The sequence below is a fragment of the Pieris brassicae genome, chromosome 6 (genome assembly GCF_905147105.1).
Source record: "Pieris brassicae chromosome 6, ilPieBrab1.1, whole genome shotgun sequence".
In the NCBI taxonomy this organism is placed as follows: domain Eukaryota; kingdom Metazoa; phylum Arthropoda; class Insecta; order Lepidoptera; family Pieridae; genus Pieris; species Pieris brassicae.
The window spans coordinates 4,500,860-4,521,510 of record NC_059670.1 but is presented as its reverse complement, the minus strand read 5'-3'; the positions used below and the strand labels follow the sequence as shown (position 1 = coordinate 4,521,510).

The window sequence follows — 20,651 nt, the reverse complement described above, 5'->3', positions numbered from 1 at the left end:
CGAAGTAATATTACCTTGTTCTGCAGTTATGATAACTGTATATTGAGCAACTGACCACTTTTATTGGGATAAAGTATGATTATTCTTGCAATTTCGCCATTGCTCTTATTTCCTTTATAGATTTGAAATCTTTCGGATACAAGGACAACGATTGTATTATATCCTAATATTGGAAAGTTTCGCTTTCACACTTAAATACAGTTGGTCTATATAAATGGATCTATACTAATAATATAAAGAAGATAGATTTGTTTGTTGTCCTTTGTATTGCATAGGCTTCAAAAATACTGGACCAATTTGAAAAATTATTTCACATATATACTGTATGTCAAAGTTATAGAATATTTTGATATGTTCAAGATCTGTATGAAAACATCGATAATGTAAAACAATGTTGAAAATCCAAATAAAAATCCTTATATACCTCGCTTCGGAAACTTTTGACAATAGAGCAAGGTCGTGTACTACAGTTTTATAGAAGACATCAGTATCTACAAAAATACCCTGAAGTCTAACTATTACATAATTAAATAAATATTTAACCGTGTGAAGCCGGGACTAAAGTAGTTAATAGATAATAAAATAAAAATGTTTTTTTCAACAAACATGTTTTATTAAATATATATGGGTACAGTACAAAACGTATATGTTTATTTATAGGCATAATATGTATCCAAATGGTCCACTTAATCATTTAAGCAGTCTTATTTATACAAAGGTGGGTAATACTATATTTTTATGAAGCAAAATTATCTTTAAAAAGTAATCTTATTACCTATTTGTGTTTATTACTTCTGTACAAAAAATCTACAAAGTACAAGGAGATAAATATATTTTTAAATTTTTATATTCGTGACATAGGCAGTTATTGCAAAAAAATAATATAACCTACAAATAAAAGTTAAAACACATATCTACGAACGTTTATGATAATAGTTATTATTACTTATTAATTAATATCCACATTTATGTAGAACAAAATTCGAATTTCGAAGGCTATCAATAAACCCTGCATCAATTAACACTTTCCATCTTTACTTCATCCGCCTCAGCCGGATATCAAAGCTTTCTCTGACAGATCTCTAGGCTTTTAGCCCACAGAGCATACAAACTCCTTCTTGGAGTAAACAAAAACCAGCCTTTTGAACAGCTAGATCATATACTGAGTGACGGACGTTTCTTTCTCACACTCTTGTTGCTAAGCCCCAGAATTGTGCCGATTACCTGTGAAATAAGTATCATTAATTAGTAACAACGAAATATATTTAAAACGTAATCTTTAGATTTCGGAAATTCTGTCCAACGTATACCTTTAAGGTCCTTTAGGAAACCTAGAGACCCTTTTAAACCCAGAGACAATGGTCAGCCCAAACTCACATAATAAACATCGTTGTTTAATAAATCACGCCATATCATCTAATACATATTCTAAAGTGTAAAATGCAAATTTTAAAATATACGAACATTACGGTGGACATTAAAATCTATCGAGATATGATGTTGATGATGAGATGTTGGGTGTGGCAAAGAAATCATAAACATATAATAAATGCACATAGCATAAGTAATAATGAGATGCGTGAGCAGTCTGGGTTGAAACAGGACGTGATGATAAGGATATGAAAGGGAATGCTTAGGTGGTTTGGCCATTTAGAACGGATGAATGAGAAGCGGTTAACAAGTAGGATATACTAGGCAACCGTGGTGGTGGCAAAAATGATGAGATCGGGTTGTTTAGGCCTTTAGTACAAGAACCAGAGAAATTAAACAGAATCTTCGTAGTTATCGACGAGCATGCTTGTATTCATTCAACAAGCATGCTCGTCGGTTTACATCATGAAAGTGGATGAGTGGACATGTCAGGACCGCAGCAATACCGAGGTAGGTAAAAGGAATGACAATATAAATAAATAAAATACATACAAGAACATTTCACATACAATAAAGAGAAGGAAAAACCATACTTAACGTGATATGTGCTTTTTTAATCGATCAGCCTACTGCCGAATATATCAAACTCTGAATGTATATGTTCTGCAATTTTCTCATACGTATGAGAAAATTGCGGGTGAGAGTCGCCTGAATAAAATAGCACAGCTAAATAATGTACCTTAGAAACAGAATAGGCAGCAAGTTTTCGTCTTGGGGTTGGTAGCAATAAAGCGATTGAACGTGCCTCACGAAGCAAAGCTTGGAAGGCAAGGGCCGCACCAGCTGACGATTCGGCTGCCGACACTTCGTAAAACTGACATCGGAAACGAAGAGACAACTCCTGGCCTTCTTCAGTTTTGACAGCCCTATAAAAATATTTAGACATGTATTTATAAAATTTTATGTACAATGAAATTACTATAGAATATTTCTAAAGCGTTTTGCCTATCCAGATATAAATCTACAAAACATAAAAATTACGCTAGCAGAATTAAGTTTCAATTCAATTTTGGCATGACTTTGTGCTTCCAAAAAATAATTCCGACAAATCGCACGCTTATAACAACTCTCAAATACATACGCACACACCTATCACATACTCACACATTCAAGCATACCTAAGGTTTTATGACTTGTGTTTTTTATTAGATGTAACACTAAGGCTGTAACAAAAAACTGTTTTAAAGATGCACCATGTACCATAGAATAATTTTAATGTTGCTCACAATACCCCTGTATGGGTCCCTAGTGTGGGGAGTACCGATAGATGAATTTTGTTACCAAATATCGGTCATGAATAAAGTTTTTAGTATTATTATAAAATATGGCTGTTAAACTATAAAAAACAATGTAAGAATTAGAGGTAGTGTAAGTCTCGTGTATTTTAAAGTAATTCTTAATTTCAATTATATATAAATAACGGAGTTTACTATAATATGGAATATATCATGTGTGGAAATTTAATTGGATAATTAAATCAACAATAATAATTATTGTCTTTTCTAAAGTGTAAATTTTGCAAAAGCAATTTCATTTCACTAACATAATACTATGCCTACCACTAGACATAGAAGATACGTGTTTATAAATTATCCGTCTACAATGTGTTAGGTATTTCAAAACCGTAGACAGGACTAGCAGACACACACTTTCACATTTAAACGCATAAATTACGCAATAATTATAACTGTAATTTTTTTTTGGTAAAAAGTGCTACAATTACGAGAGCAAATTACACAAACACGTAAAAAGTGTAGACTTTCTACATATTCAACAACAATTGACACACTATGCGGCGACGTGTAGACAATTTATCAAGCTAACCTAACAAAATTTTAGTCTACAATGTTACGTCTTTATGACAACAAAACAATTGAAATCAATTTTCTTTTCAATTCTATCTTTATTTTACGAGGAAAACACATTTGTTGTAGTTACATAATTGACTCAATCAAAAATTCTTGAAAATGTACGCAATTCAAAAATACTTCACCTCATTAAAATTACGTTAAAATAAGTAACTTTAAAACTTGCGAATCAAATGACTGCGTCTCACGTCAGTGCATAAATTTAATTGTATTCAGAAAATCTAGGAAATTTTACGTATTACATATAGAAAATTCTCAGTCATATGTATGCTGTTTGAGGTGATGCGAAGATATCCAAAGAATGGCATTGGCGCCAGGCACAATTCTTACGCGACTAGTGTCGCCACCGTGTCGCACCAAGTAAAAGTAATGTGATAACTTATAAACTATTATGACATAAACTTGTTTATGACCATAAGTACGGGGAAGAGATATTTATAACTACTTGAAATCGATAGCTCTGTCTACATGAAAGCGCAAATACGCTGGAGAGCTTGGTTATTTGCTGTTCATGATTGGTTTCTATGTGAGTAATTCAACGACCGTGCCTGAGTACATACACTTTTATCGGGTTACAAAAAGTATTTTACTAATTATTTTAAAGCAGAAAAGTACTTAGACGTTTCGCGTGCTTTATCTACAGTCTTGACAACCACTAATAAACGCGGAAACTACCGTACAATAGTTTTATTTTAATTTTATTATATTATCCAATCTTCTAATACACATATTATTAATTAAAAAACGCGCTCTAGCGTTGATTAAGAGTTTAATTAAGGAATTATATTACCTTGCATGTTCCAAATCTCTCTTATTTCCCAGAAGAGTAACTGCCGTGCACCCTGGCAGTCTCGTTCGTTCCAACAGTGCCAGTAATTCAGATGCAGCCAGAAACGACCGTCGGTCGCAAACCGAATACACGACGGCAAAAGCGTCACCCCATCTTAGGTGTTCAGCTAGACATCCCCTTTTCTAAACAAAAAAAAAAGTATAAAAACCTTCATAGATTTGAGACATGTCGTATATCTTTTATTATGCCTTAGGTTCCAGAATCTAAACATCACATTACATGCTATCAAAAATTGTCGATGAGATAAAAAAAAAAATTGTACTATTTTAAAGAAAGCTATCGGGTAGACAAAGATAATTAGGGGCTTGAAGAGCTTTTCACATTGTGTTGATGTGGATTATTAACATCCTTAATCATTGACGAAGTATTTTTTTTCTTAATAAATCAACTCACCGCACATCCACACGTATCTAAAACTTCGACTTCTGATGAAACACCGTCGAACGTCGCCCGATGTTGATACAGAAAATCTAGAACAAATCAATCCTAAGATTTCGTATCCCAATTTTAAATGTTTATCAACAATATTTGCCAATTGAAATCTAGGTTAAAGTATTTGATTTTCTCGTTTGCCCTTGAGGCTTAACTAACATCGCGAAATGATCAACATTGATCAAAGTTACGAAAAAATGGCGTAATGCGTGAAGTTAGTTAATAGCATTATAATAAAATCGAGTCGGATTACTACACTGTGATTTATTATACTCAGCTGCAGATTTCTGAATCGGTGTATCAATTACCTTTTTTAAAGGTTCCTGGTCCATCATCTACGTTTGAGAGATGCAGGATTCTTCACATATGTTTTCTTTACCGCCTGTGTATGTATCAATTGCGCATGGGTACAAATGCGTCGTGCGTTTGATTTGGTTTTAATACATCGGATATCCCATTAAAGAATGCAAAATCGCGTCCGAAATGACGTTAATATATTGACTTTAAAATATTTACACAACGATGATTAACGTGGTGTAAAGTTTGCCGAATCAAATAATAGTGTTAATAAGTCAACGGCCCAGTGCTATCGGCGCCGCGCGGCCAGCCTTGATGTTAACTACTTCACTTGCCAATATCACAAATAAACTATTGGCACCAAACGTTTGGCAGATAAGGGCCTGTCTTAGCCCTCCTAACACAAATCATCTTTATCAATGGCATATGCGAAAGAAATATTGTAAAACATCAGCTGATTAAATGCTGTAATCTGATAGTGTTTGGTTACCGGATTAAAGAAATTACTAACTGCGTCACAATTATAAGGTATTGAAATAAATTTACTTACCGCCAGTTGAGCTATATTCTCCAATGTATCGCTTAGTTAGGTACCGCACCACAACGGCTGTAACGAAAGGAAAAGATTCATTAATCAGTAGTGTTAGCCTACGTGGCTTCAGAGTGTGACTCTGATCAGGGAGGTCGTAACCGGCTTAGCACCAATGGATATCCTGTCTATATTTTTAATAAGAACCCCCAATCGAGGGCATGTCAGGCACAAAAGGCTGATCATCTACTTCAGGAACATCACGAAGAAACAGCTTGTCACTATGATATTTTTTATTAAGTCATCCAGGCAAATAAAAATTCAGAAATATGCAAATTTGCTTCAATATTTTAATATTTACTTTCATTCTGAAATCTTAAGGCTGTTATTCCTTCATCTAACATACAAAAATATCAAGCCTCTTAATATGCACAAAAATGAAATTAATAAACATAAATTAAAAATCGCATTAATACCGCTATTGATAAGCCACGATTATAATTTATTATTCACGATACAGACAGAGAAAGCTGCAATTAGCTATGAGGTGTTACTAAATATATCCTGGAGTTAATTTATAACAACATGGCGCAATTAGTGGGAAAGCAAACAAAGACCTAGAATTCATACAACAATAACATTTTATCGAAATGTAATCGTAACTGCCGTTATTGTATATGAATTCCTTAATTTTCATTCGCTATTTATCCTTTATTTTCTATTCGGTACTATCTCTTGAAAATCAACGTGTCCGGCATAGTATAACACTCCTCAATAAAAAATATTCATTAAACGTGACTGTATTGGCAAAGTTAGAAAAAATATAGCGACAATATTGCGACACCGGCTGCTGTAGCTGTCGAATTTAATATGAAACTTTTAAACGAAATGTGGTGTATTACTTATTACAACTGGTCTGCATTATACGTTGACAAACCAGTACGATATCTTAAGTATTATCAAACTAAAAATTCGATAAAAGACATTCAATTAAAAACACGAAATTGCACGTATCAAAATATTTAATCCACTCAAACGCAGTCGAAAGCGTGTCTCAATACTGATAACAATACGTCAACCACATTTAATTCACATTGGTGCGGTTGTCGCAATAAAAGCAGATAAAATAATTATTAAATTCTTCAAGCGGACCATTCAATTAGATCACGTCGTCGCCGGCGCAGGCCGCTTTGTCTCCTTTAATCCTTATCACTGACAACCTCGGTTTATTAGTTACAATTTACGAAAATTATTAATTTATTAAAGGTTTTCTTTTTATAACTTGACCTAGAAAACCACAAAGGTATCTAAGTAGCCTTAAGATAAACATAATACAGCTTTATATAGTTCAATATTACATATGAAGAATATGCAATAAGACAAGAAGTCTTAGATAGTCTGTCTTTATCCTGTATATATTTTGTGTAAACTTGTGAAAAGCAAATACAATTATATTTATTCATATACTTTGATTTTGTAACAAATAATATTGTTTATAAAAATACTCTGAACAAAGTTCATCTCTATGGAACATAAAATATTCTAGCATTAATTATAAACAAATAAACATGTCTATTCGTTGAATTTATGTACCGAAGTTTACGATGTACTCAATTGATTGTCAGGAGATATAAGATCGAATTCTATGTATGGATTAAAACCTGACCTAAACGTGTGACCTATTTTATATAAGCAATGATTAATAGTAGCATTGAACTCCAAACAATAGTTTGTGCATTACTGATGGTTATCTTATCGTTCGTCAAATGTTTTATGGGGATATTTGATAGATCTATGACCTCATGTTATTTAGAGATGCATGCTTCGTGTCTATCATTTAAAGTTGGAGTTTAATATCTGATTTAAAACACAAGAATTCGAATACAAGAACTAAATCAGTCCCATCACTGTTTCAATATTAAATCAAATATTTTTTTTTAAATACTGACACTGCTCTAATTATTGACTTGAGATAGGCCTCCCAAGCCAAGAGGATTAAAGCAACCTGTTGTCCCGTCTTCCGTCGTCCCCGCTTCCCGTCCCGTTTGTGGGTATATCCACTGCATCTCCCGGCGTCATTATACCAAGTTGCCCCGGCGGTCGTACCACGATATATCATAGCATAAAGTTTATATCAGTAATTAAACATTGCTACACAAGTAAGGCTTTCGAAAATATAAGTATCAATTAGGTGAACTACTTTTTATTAAGTTCAAAGAGGACGTTAAATGTTATCGATACATTACCGGTATTGCTATTTACACCAATACAATCCCACAAACATAACGAGCATTTAAATAAAATACTTTCACTCCGATAACCGCCAGTTCAAGGTAACCCACAAGCACATTATTTATGTGTGCGAATTTCTTACTGTTATAATTTAATTTATTGAACCCCTTTTTGAAATTAACGAGGCTTTTGTTTAAGGTATCATTACATGATTTTCAACTTTACACTTATGGCTTTTAATTATTGCATGAAGGTATGAAAAAACTCTTTGCATACTCAGATGACATACTATCAAATATTTTTCCGACGTTATCAACAGTGTATACGCCTATACAGGCCTACAACACCAAACCACGCATAATTAAATTTTTACATTTACTTACCACAGTTATATAATGACATTTTCTGAATCGTATAAGTAGGAGAAATTATTTGACGTTGTTCGCGCTAAATGGGTGTCAATCAAAGAAGGATGACAACGCAAGGGAGTTAAATTTTAACCGCTGTGGCTTGCGCACTAAATATATACCGTATAGCATTTACTTTTTTTTTTGTTTCATCATTGAAGGATCCAGTGTTTGGAGTGAGATACGCCACCGTTGATGGTAAGTGCTAGTTTTTGTCTGATCGATTATTGAATTCCTTTTTTTGTATACTGACATGCGACAGCCGAACCAGCGCATATTATTTCACCGTGGGAAGGGAGCATCCTGGATATAGCTTCCGGATACTCAGGCCCACACAGCTTTTTTCTTCTTCCCGTGTCGTATATGTATCATATCTCTTAGTTAGGCATATTTATTTTTCGTATCTTCTTTAACGTATTTTAGGTTCGTTAAGTTCAATTGCCGGTGGGTATTTTCTTATCTGTATAATGACAAATTCAATATAGATTTTTTAAAATATTATAAGTATTTATAAATGTATTATCCGTATTTCGTATCCCGCATATCGTATTTACGTATTTAGATTGTGCCTGATTTGGTGAGATGAATATGCGTAATTAATATCTACCTAAATCACTTTTGTCTAAAAAAAATCATAGTTAAAGTTAGTAATAAATCTGTTTATGGTTGAATTTAATAGTATTTTTTATATTTTATTTTATTTTTATAAAGTTAATTTTGGAATAATTAATAATTATTCGTAGTTAACATGAAAAGAACAAGAATAAAGGCCGGTGAATAAGTGTGCCCATATGAATAACTTATTTTAATTTTAGATTATAATTATTTTAATAAAAAGTTCTTTACAGTAATTTTTTATCACTGTTTGTAAAGAGCCGATCGCAGACAAATCTCAAAGAATCAGCCTTTAAAACTTTTCTACCTCACCAATCAACCCGACCAATTTTATTGTCAGTTGCTCAATTAAAAACACTTCATTAGCTTTCACCAAAACGCACTGAGAGACATGCTAATTTGAATTTCTCTGGCCGGTGTGGATTTTGACAGGTAAAATCTAAACAATATCGAACATATGACCTAGATGTCTAGATAACTAAATGCACGTTCATGATGGGCTGTACAAATTTAGAGAAACGCCCATTATCATAACTATTATCTGGAACAAGGTGAAACTTTTATATGCAATCATTCAATCAATCACTCGTTAAAATTTTAACGCTAAAACATTAGAATTTCTCCGTTTTAATGTACATTTTGCGCGAGTACGTGGCTATTTCGGAATGTCTCAAATATTGCGGTAGTCACAGATAACATGAATAAACAGTGAGACGGGTGTCCCAGCAGACGTTTGGCCGAGTGACTCATTCGTTCAGCTCAGTGGCATGCGGCTAAACGCGTGCTATAAATACGGTTACAGCTGGCATTTAAACGTTCTCGATCTATGATACCAACACACATTCTGCAAGTTTCATGTCGTGATTATAATTCTAATTTGTTCGAGTCAAAACTAAGTTTAGCCCGCGAACAATAGCCGTTAATTTGTTTCCAATCATGTAAATCATAGTATCAATTTTGAATAGCAGCAATTAAAACATGACTTATTTCCAACGTGCGATTGGAGCGGATTTATTTGCAATTCGAATTGGGATCTGATATCAATCAAGGATAATACTATCGAAATGGCAATTCATACTGAAATCTTACTTCATCATTTTATCAATCTTACTTTAGTCATGTTAAAGGGCAATTATTTCAATGCCTTATTATAATTATTAGAACTAGACTTTGTTACTTTCGTTTTCTAGATCAAAGCATACACTATATATAAGTAGATTACAAAAAAAAACAATGTAAACCCGCACTGTATTTCCTCTTATTAAAATTTCAAACGCCGTATACGGAAATTGTATCGCGATTTGTAATGTTTTGAAAGATACATTTAAAATGAATTCCTTTTTATATTGATTAATTAAAGTTACTTTTGTGTGAGGTTTTCTCTCAAGCACTCGTATTCTTTTTTGCGATACTAAAATCACATTAAAATAATTATAGATTTATTTGTGTGATTTGTTTCTTCCAAAGTTGGGGTATTATCCATCATTATTATCTAAACAAACCCGTGGGCTCTAACACGAACCGATTGCGTTCTCAAGTTAAATACTAATCACATAATCTGGCTTCGGGCGTGATTGATAGCATGCAGTTTTTCTACTTTGCAGTGATCAAATGGTCGGCCGTTTATGTAGAAGCCAAGTAACCAAACGATGCTTTGAGCACCTGCAGAAGACAGTAATAAGAAAATGTGCTGTTAATCAAACTATTTTTATCTATTTTTAAAACAAGCAATTGGACGTTTTGTTCTTTAAGTTTAACGAAATAGCAAAACAAAACAATTTATTTAAATTATATAAAAGACGTTATGTTTACAACTTAAAACATCTCCATGGCTTAGTGGTTAACGCTCTAACTTGATTCCATTTATCAAGTTATAACGAGCGGTAAGATCTGCCCTATATTCCATTGGTAATTCACGAAACCCATATATTAAATGTGCCGTACCAAACCTTAGAAAAGTTAAACCGAACAAGAATCTATATTAATTTGCATACCCATTAAACACCCGTACACCAATAAAACTGATTGATATTACCCAATATAGACAACGTCGCATCATCTTACCTAATATATCTTAATTGTTATGTTAATGTTTGAGTGTATAACGACATCCGATTGCCGTCACGATAAATCAATTTCTCCTATGTTAACTTTCGCCAACATATTGTTTATACTTTCTATTGCTGGACGATTTATATTCAATGGTAGCTGTTTATTAAATAACGATTATGTAGTTTGAATCACGACTTATTAATTTGAGGTTATGAATTCAACCTTGTAGGCACTACGCGAAATGTCGGGACAATTTTAATTGTATTATATTTGAATTGATTACATTGTGATAAATAAATAATGATTATTCACGATGTACATTACTAACCTACTCTAAAATTTGTAACTAAGTGAATGTTATTCTTTGAGAAATAAAGTATCTTTCGCAATAAATTTTTATTATTGTATTTGAGTGTTTTGGTGTTTGTTTGTTTTTGACTGTTTTAAGCCTCGCATGAATCAAGGAAAGGCACATATTTGGGTCTGTTTTATTGATTATTTTAAAAAACTAAGGCAAAGTATCGTTTTTTACCCAGAGTCGTGAAAAGTGTTGACTAAATAACTGTAATCAAACCTTACCATTGATTGAAGTTATTAAAAATCTTAAATTACATACTGACGTATCGGATACACGATCAAAGGTTGGTTAAATTTAACCGAACGGTTACTCATGCGATGCCCGATACAGATTTTGAGTATTATAATTTACTCGGGTTTTTATTGAAGACTAACGAGCAAACTGATGAATCTCGTTTTTATGTGATGAAAATAAGGTTGTATAAGCATTTTGGTGAGGTACTTTAAAATCCATTAAGTTTTACAGCGATCATTTCTTTGAAAAATATAGCAAGTTAAACCATATATTGTTGTGATATTTTTACAAATTTCTAATACTATATACGAGAACATATTATTCAATATGTATTAAGTATTTTTTTTTTTCAAAAATAATGTTAAATTAATGTGAAATAAGTGATGTTTCTACATACAATACTCAAACGAAATAAATTATAGCTGGAAATTTCTTGCAAAGACATTTCTGTTCCATTATGAATATTGCAAACGCAAACGAAGTTAATACTTAGAATCCAAACTTTATGTATTAGAAATTGTGGATCAATCTTTATCGAATTCACTCTCAAACAGAACAGGATTGGATTGGATTCAATTAAAAAGTTGGATTTTCGTATATTTATTCACTACTCAATGTTATTAAAATGTGTATATCTTATTATCATATTATATCGTTTCGAGTGGTTTTCATGCAGTAGTGGAGGGACTGCTGAAAGGCGTTTATTTCTGTTAAATAAGTTTTTAATGGTAACAGATAGCCGTCAACACTGGTACCTAACTAATGATAAAAATATCTCATGCATAATACACCCAGTGTGTAAGAAGCGATAGCTTACTCTGAACTCTGAGTCAACAGTCTATGTCGAGAGAAAATAAACAACGCCTCTGTACTTTATAAATATAGATTATGATTTTTATAAATTCCTAAAATTTGTAAGGGTATTAAAATAAGCTACATCTGTGAACCGTCATTGTACAGGGATTTTTAATTATTATACAATAACTGTCCGCATGTCTATCTACGCATAGGGATAGTCACAAGTTCATGCAATAAGCAATTGTTTCATTATTACTTTAAAGTTGACAGTGACGCAACAATCCTAGTCTAATGCCTGGTTAGCATTATAAGCACAGTCGAGTTTGGGTTGAAGTACCGAGGCCTTAGCCACTAAACTCGACTCGTTTTTTTCTGTATGTAATAATGCACAAAAATGTTAAGTAATAAGTGATTCTTGCTGTGATGGTTACGTTAAGAACTTACTTAAGCATTAACAAAAGCTTGGCCCCTAGTGAACGAACATTGTTAAAAAAACACTTCTTCTTTTCGAAGTCGAATAAGAACAAACATTTATGACTATATACGGTTATTCTATATGAAGTTATCATACAAATAATCCTTATAAACCACTAATACAATATTTCTGTGTGTATATAATATTAAAACCACAGATCTGTTTCTCTCATATTTGCTTCGACCGTGATCTGATTGATAAATAACAAAACCAGATACATATCAGTTATTTAAAAATAAAGATTTAAAAACTTATTTAGTACATTAAATGAATTACATCCGCGTCGCGTCGTCGCAACTGACTATTTCATTAACTGACTTGATAGTTACTTAGTTAGTAATTAGGATTTTTATTCCTTAAACGAAAACTAATCAGCCTAGCCAACATTACTATGTTTCATGGGAGCTTAAATTATTAGAGTTAAGTATTTTAATCATAATGTAAATAAATTTTACGTACAATTACAGAGCTCATTAAAACGATGTACGTAATTATGTCATAACTCACGCACGCAGTTTTAAAATTGCAATATTGGAAGACTGCAAATTGATAAGAAATCACAGATAAAAAATCATTTTATCGTTACGCAATAGTAAATTGTCACGCATGTCTATTTCATAAATTTGAATTAAGGAGTAAGAAAAGATCTCCAAAGCGGTTTTAGTTCTATTATACTAACAGTGATTACAGCTGTCAAATAGATTAAATTAGATATAGAGCAAACAGACAGACCTGAATTTAAGCTGCCGATGGACACTGGCTTGTCTGTATGTATGTCTCTATTCATTTTTTATATGTACTACCTATCCCAGATATTTGAATCTTTGATATCCCTAATTCAGAACTAACATTATTGCCGTGGATAATCCTTTGAACCCGGCTTCCATATGTTACACTAACGCAGTCGTGTCAACGAAGCCCGGCGAATGACATGACTTAATTTGTTTGGTTTCCTTGTATTTGTTCGTTACATATACAGAATACATTATTTATTTCAATATTTTACGGCCTTTAACATATATGTGTGGCATCGTAACTCTTTTTCTCAGAGAGCAGACCTGCCAAAGATATATTAGCAACAATGTATCAAAATCTGTTCGGTGGGTTTATATTATTGATTCTTTGTTAGCTCTAGCGAAACGATAGTTTAAAAGACGTACTTATTATTGAATTTGTTAAATTCCCAACCCAGGAAACCCTCCTCCTGAGGCCCAGCCTCAATTGACGCTGTCGCCAGCGTTGTAATCCATCTAGTAAAACTATAAGGTCTAATCGAAAGCTAAAGAAGGTTATAACTACTTCATATAATCGTTTTAGCTGTTTCGCACCAACTAGTAAACGTTTAATTGCTACTTAAGTTCAGTTCAAGCCACTTTTATTCTTGAAAACACTGGTTTTAAGCCCGCATGCTCTGACAGTACGTCAATAAGGGAATTCTAACAGACTTGTTAGTCGATTTGCGCATTACTTAAATAAATCGCCCTATTATACAGTAAAAGGCTTTGTAAAATAAGAAAGCCTACATGTAAAAGTACATACCCATGTTCCACGTACTATACTTAACTGGCTATGTACTATTCTTTATATGTGATTAATTACTTCCATAATAATGTTAAGTTAAGCGAGACATGTAATGATATAACTGTGTAATTTAATACAATTGAAAATGATACGTATGAATAAGTTAATAATGTTTTTATTTTTCATCTCAATATATAATATTTTTAATATTATTTATTTTTAAAGTCGGGCTTATTCGAACACATATAACTCGATATTCATTATTTTTGATTGCTGTATTTTGATAAATATAATACAGCATGTTCATAGTTTTGTAACAGAAACGGTAAACTCGAAGTAAAAATGACGGCTTATTTTAGATTTAAAAAAGGATTGACATATATGTATTCGTTGTCAAATATTTATGTGTGCGTTCACAAATGTATTTTGTATAAAAAAACACAACAAGCCTCAACAAATCAAAGCACATTGTAGCGTTAAGTATTGCAATTTGGTTATTGTAGTGACCTTAATATTTATTTTGTACTCTTTGTATTATTTTCATGGAATCTTAAATTAAGTTTAGCTGATAAATACGACATTTATTGACTGTTAGGCGGTACGAAGTTCGTCGCGTCCAGCTAGTAATACACACAATAAGGGCTTTAGGTGTCTACATTTCACAAAACTTTGCTTTAAAACAATTATATTGTTTCAGGTAAAACACATATAGATATTAGTATAAAATAAAGGAGCAGTGTTGGCCTAGTGGCTTCAGCGTGCGACTCTCATCCCTGAGGTCGTAGGTTTGATCCCCGGCTGTGCACCAATGTACTTTGTTTCTATGTACGCATCTAACATTAGCTCGAACGGTTAAGGAAAACATCGTGAGGAAACCGGCTTGCCTTAGAGCCAAAAATCGACATCGTGTGTCACGAACAGAAGGCTGATCAGCTTCTTGCCTATTCGATTAACAAATGATCATGGAACAGGTACAGAAATCTCAGGCCCAGACCTAAAAAGGTTGCAGCACCTTTGATTTATTATATTATTTTTTATTTCATTAGTATAAAACCACAATACACTCATTATGCATACGTTTCAATTTGTACAATGAAAATTCAGTTTTCACTTGTGAGAAATATTTTTTTCCCTGGGACTTAAACCTTAAACTAAAACTCGACTACCTGAATAAATAATATTGTTTTGCTGTGGACGATATTAGCCAGACAGTACTGATAATTACCAGATACAGCAATATCATTTATCCAAACAACAAAATTTTCCGTGAACGCGAATTCATAAACAATTTTACGACGCAAATGATAGAAATATGTTTTAAACAAAGTCCCGACATGACACTATCTTATTTGCTGATGCGATTTGCAGAATCGGCCACCAACCTATTGACATAGTTGTTATCAATGCAACTGATAAGACTACAAACAAAGCGCACCTATTGCGTTTTAGTAAGAATTTTTGCGTTTAGTAAGGGAAAAGATATAGGCTTATAGAGGTGATACACGACTCTTATATAGGTAATTCCATCCCAATAATACTAAATGCTGAATCATAATTAGGGACTACCCTCAAATCGAGCTTATATAACATGTTTAATTCCTTAGAAATTAGAAAGGAAATTCCAATCGCATTATTGTTTAGGTAACCAATAATCCAGCTAAGTCCATGTAAATTTGATACAACACAACATACGGAAAAACCATTCATCGATTGCTAAATGATGGGAACACGTGTTCATAGTTCCATATGTTCCCGTAATTCTAATAAAAGTCTTCATAGGAATATAACTTAATGTGTTTTATTATACACTGTTCCTTTCTCATTGTTTAGAATTCAGTTGACTACAGATAAATATATTACAAAATAATAAAAAAATAACGTATTATAAATTGGTTATTTTACAGTTCTTGCTTGACTCATAATTGGTAAAATTAAGTTTTGAAGTATTACATTAAATATACAGCTTAAAAATATTAACATAAACAAATATTGTATTAATCATTTTAATTAAAATAGTAACTTATGTTTTTATCACAACAAAGTTTAGATATTTAATAAATATCATAAATATTTAAAATAAAACAATTTAGATCAATAACATTCAAACGCACTAATTAAAATAATGGGAATAATATCAAAATGATTTAATTACTGTGATTGACGCCGTACCTTTCCAGCCATTAAAAATTGATTTGGGTCCAAACAAATAAAACTAATCAAAACCAAAGCGTCGTTATATTAATCTGGATCGAGGGATCACAAAAAACCCGGAGAAGTGTAATTCAAAATAAAGCATTCGATATTTAAATTTGAAAGCTTACCAGATTTCCCGCTTCTAGCGCTCCCGAGCACCACGACCCTTATTCGATTTACAGTCATTTTCATCTGTCAAACACAACACTATCCAACAGTCAATATATCATCTAATTGTATTAATTTAATTATTTTTATCGCTGATTTGCGATCTTGTTCGCGTCAAATCAGCTGTTATTGAAAGATTGCGGTCGCACGCGCGCACAACGCACCTGCTAGTGAGCGACTGCAGTGTCAAACGAAATTGGCGCAAACCACGCTCGCACTATCACCTAATGAAGTGAAAAGTTTATTACTGCATCTAGATCTGTCATCGACATCGATCACGTGTCATCAACAAGCACATTTTGAATATCGAATAAAGTCTATATTTTAAAGTTTTATGTTCCTTATTTAAATTGCTCTACATGGCCCATGTTTATTTACAGTTATAAGTTTGACATGTTTGATGCCAACAGAAAGTCAATTAATACGAATTAGTTATACAAATAAATATTTGTGACATTTTGTCAGCACAGTTAAGGCGTGCTTAATCCGACAGTTGCCAATATTCGAATGTTGTTAAATAGGGCAGTTGCTATTCGCTAAATATCAAGCACATTAAGGTCATTCACATGACAAGTGATGAGGGATTATGTCAAAAAAAAAATTTTCCGCCGCAGATTCAACGTAGGAACTACTCCGTGTTAGTAAACTGAGCATAATTTGAACTCGCAAAAAATGCTGTTATTCCATTGCTTCGGCTGTCAGAATTTCTGGATTAATCCTTCCAATCTGACACTTAATTAAAAATGTATCATTTTTTTCAAGACATTTCAAAAATTACATGTAATAAAATTATTTGTACGAACATTTTTTATATACATACATATATAATTATTTTTATCATCGTTATTATTTCTGAAGTCTGAATTATCTACAAATTATTTCAAAATACATTATATAACATATTTTAAGTAGACAATAACAAATACAAACTTTTTTGATCAAAAATAAATTATTCTAAGCGCATAGTAAGTAAAGTAATCATCGGTCCCTTTTTACCACATCGAAAACCTAATTTTACAGAAAGAGACGAAAATGTACTTAAAATATTTTCGATTCGAGATTAAATTATTTTTATGAAAAAATAAATAAACTATGTAACTTTAATTGTGTTATCGACCAAAAATGATTCACAACTATAAGTCAGTGTAAAAAAATGTATGTAAAATTATCTTGAGTAAATGATTAAACAAGATTTATTTTCTTCGAAACGTGGAAAAACATTCATGTAAACAATTCAAGATAATATAAGAATTTTAACAAGCTCTTTGTTAACATTCCAGTTCGTCGTTAGAATTCTATAAAAATAAACAATTTCATATAGTCTATATTATTATTCGAAACTAACGATAGAATATAGCGCTTATTTCTTCTAAACATAAAAAAAAACGTAAAATAAAGCAAACACGTTATAAAGGTAAGAAAAACTTTTGTTCCTTGCATTTGACTATCGAACATATACCGTACAAAGCACGTTTATAGTGTCTTAATTTGGATTTTATCAAGTACAGCATTTAAAAGAAAACACCTTTTAACCGGATTGAAGCTACGTATTATTATTACAAACTTATAATTATTTACATAATTTTAAATCGAATGATATCTGCTAAGTTTATAATAATAATACATAGCTTCAATCCGGTTAAAAGGTGTTTTCTTTCAAAGTGTAAAAGCTATGTTAACAAAAGACAATACTAGTACAAAACTTATTAAATTATTTATATCACTCAGGTAGGTTAGTATCAGCATTTAGCTCGCTTGTCGATACAGAAAACCAGCGAGTTTCAGATTTTATTTTTAAACAGAAAATATAAATCAACCGGGCATACTTCCTGTATATAACTAATGTAGATTATACATTGACCTGGATGATTTAACTTGCATTACCATTATCTATGCTCGTTCATTTGTTCTTGTGAAGTGCCCGCATTCCATTTTACGACAATGCAGTTACGGATTATAATTTACTAGCTTTGACTCACGACTTTACCACTAACTGTTACTTACCATTTAGAAAGACAGCTTATAAATTAACTACTATAAGACTTGCTCCATTTAATCTATAAAAAATATTACATATGTATATGAATGATTTATGAAAAATTGTTTGGAGTGAATTATAAATACTAAAGGAAGATACATTACCGAAATTCGTTAAAATCAGGTGCTTAGAAATTCATTCAGATTTTTTGTAAAATTAATACCTTTTATACATAAGCTACAGCACAAACTTTGTATCGCGGGGATTAATTAGATTACACTCTATACTGCATAGGTTTTATATAAATGATAGAACTTGAGGTAACTGTCGTCGTTTGGGCGCAAAATCAGTACAACTTCCTGCTCAAAGGGATGATGTTATAAAAAGGGCTGACGACACCTGTGATATTGTAAGTCTTCTTTGCGGTTTCAATCCAGTATTTGATTGCATCCGCCCTTTCGATACATGAGAACCTCAAATGGATTTAAAAAAACTGGACACTAACTATTTAAATATAATATTAGATTTGACTTGTAAATAATGATGATTTCAATTGATTATATTTATTTCCTAAGATTTTTAGCATCATTAATTTGGATCTCATAAATTGTTGTATTAGTTCCTTATATATTTTAACAGGTCGTATTGAGCATTCCTTTGACAAAATGTTGCTCGGGACCTGAGATACTTTGAATCTAAGTCAAAGACAATGTCATTTTATTCATATAGGCGAGTATGAACCTGAGAAAAGAATTGAAATTAATTCTAAATTTAAATTTAGTACCAGTTCGCAAGTCAATTACATTAAGCGAGCAAGAAGACCTGGCCAGAAACTTTCCACCACTCTTTAATGGCTAAGTTTTGAGTCTATATTTGTATCCGCATTGTGTACGTAATTTTTAAAGCCAGCCTTTTCTATTAACAAGTTATGGACCTAAGTGAATGTGACATTTGACAAGGCATCAAGTTACACATTCGGTAACCTCACCACAACAACAACTATTTTCATATACTTATTATTATTAAACGGACTACCGTCCGAGTCAGTTTTAAATTTAAAATTTAACACAACAACCCTTTATATTTAATTCAATATCCCTATAATCCCTAGTGTGGTAACTAGCTTCTATATATATACCGTACAATTTTTTAAATGAGATTTCAACAATTATGTGTCTGAAAATGCGAAAATATAATTCTTAACCGCCCATATAAAAACAACTGTATTGGGGTGATATTAGCGAAGGTAATTTTATAATTAACTTTTAATCTTATTAAAGCTTAAAACCGACCTACTAATATAATATTTAGGACAATACTGTAACTAACACAATAATAACCATATGAAATTAAGATTGTCTGCGTAAATAAATTAATTATTACACCCCATAATCCACAATGACCTATCGTTTCTAATTGCAGCTCTTATAAAAAACGTTAAAATCGTTAAATATTTAGTTTACTCTCGAATATACATGCCACTTACCAATCAATAAAGCACAAAAATTTCGATGATTTAAAAGCTTTCCCTACAAGTGCAACGTATGGTTAGTGGTCAATTTGCATCTCAAAGAAGTGTTAAACTTTCACATGTTTCCTTAATTACTTAACGATTGTGATTAAGGCCAAAAAAAGGTGTATTTTAAAAGTTGTGTTTGTTGGCGTGGCCTAATTTTTTTGTAATCGAGAACAGGTCACCGAGATTGCATTTATCTTCATCAGATACGCTATTACAAGTATGATCTAGGTGCCAGACAATAATATGCCTACGTAACAAGAATACACAATTTAGCAACATTATTATCTCAACTCTTAAGACCATCGCCTTTAAGTTGGCTACCTTTCAGTCTTCTATATATTGTACTCCGGAATGCTACATGGAACTTTACAACATAATTCCGTCCCATGAAAAACAACGCTCATCAAGAAACACGCTGGATGCCTTTGTTGTTGACATCCCCAGGTGCCTCACTTCACGATTTGGATCATCGTTTTTACATCGTTAAAACAGCAAAGCAGTGGGACTCTTTGCCCTCTTCCATCTTCCCTAGACAGTTTAATAAATATGCATCTCCGGGTCAGGCCCTCCAAGGCCACATTCACTTAATATGTTTTGTATTAAAAAAAATACTGCGTTTATTTGTTTTGGTGAACTTTTCGTTTAGTTAAGTTAACAAAGCCTTGTTGTTATATGTTGCAACTTTATAAGTTGT

General features: G+C 32.2%; 1 protein-coding gene across 1 annotated transcript; it reads right to left on the bottom strand.

The window, feature by feature from the left end:
* Positions 1-907: 907 nt before the first annotated feature.
* On the bottom strand, positions 908-16,651 carry LOC123711341 (ras-related and estrogen-regulated growth inhibitor-like protein). Its single transcript, XM_045663876.1, has 6 exons — positions 16,421-16,651; positions 5,429-5,485; positions 4,543-4,619; positions 4,090-4,271; positions 2,111-2,297; positions 908-1,224 (listed from the first exon to the last, which is right to left on the bottom strand). Exons 1-6 carry the CDS (start codon positions 16,482-16,484, stop codon positions 1,156-1,158), a joined length of 636 nt encoding a protein of 211 aa, XP_045519832.1. The 5' UTR covers positions 16,485-16,651; the 3' UTR covers positions 908-1,155.
* Positions 16,652-20,651: the final 4,000 nt, after the last annotated feature.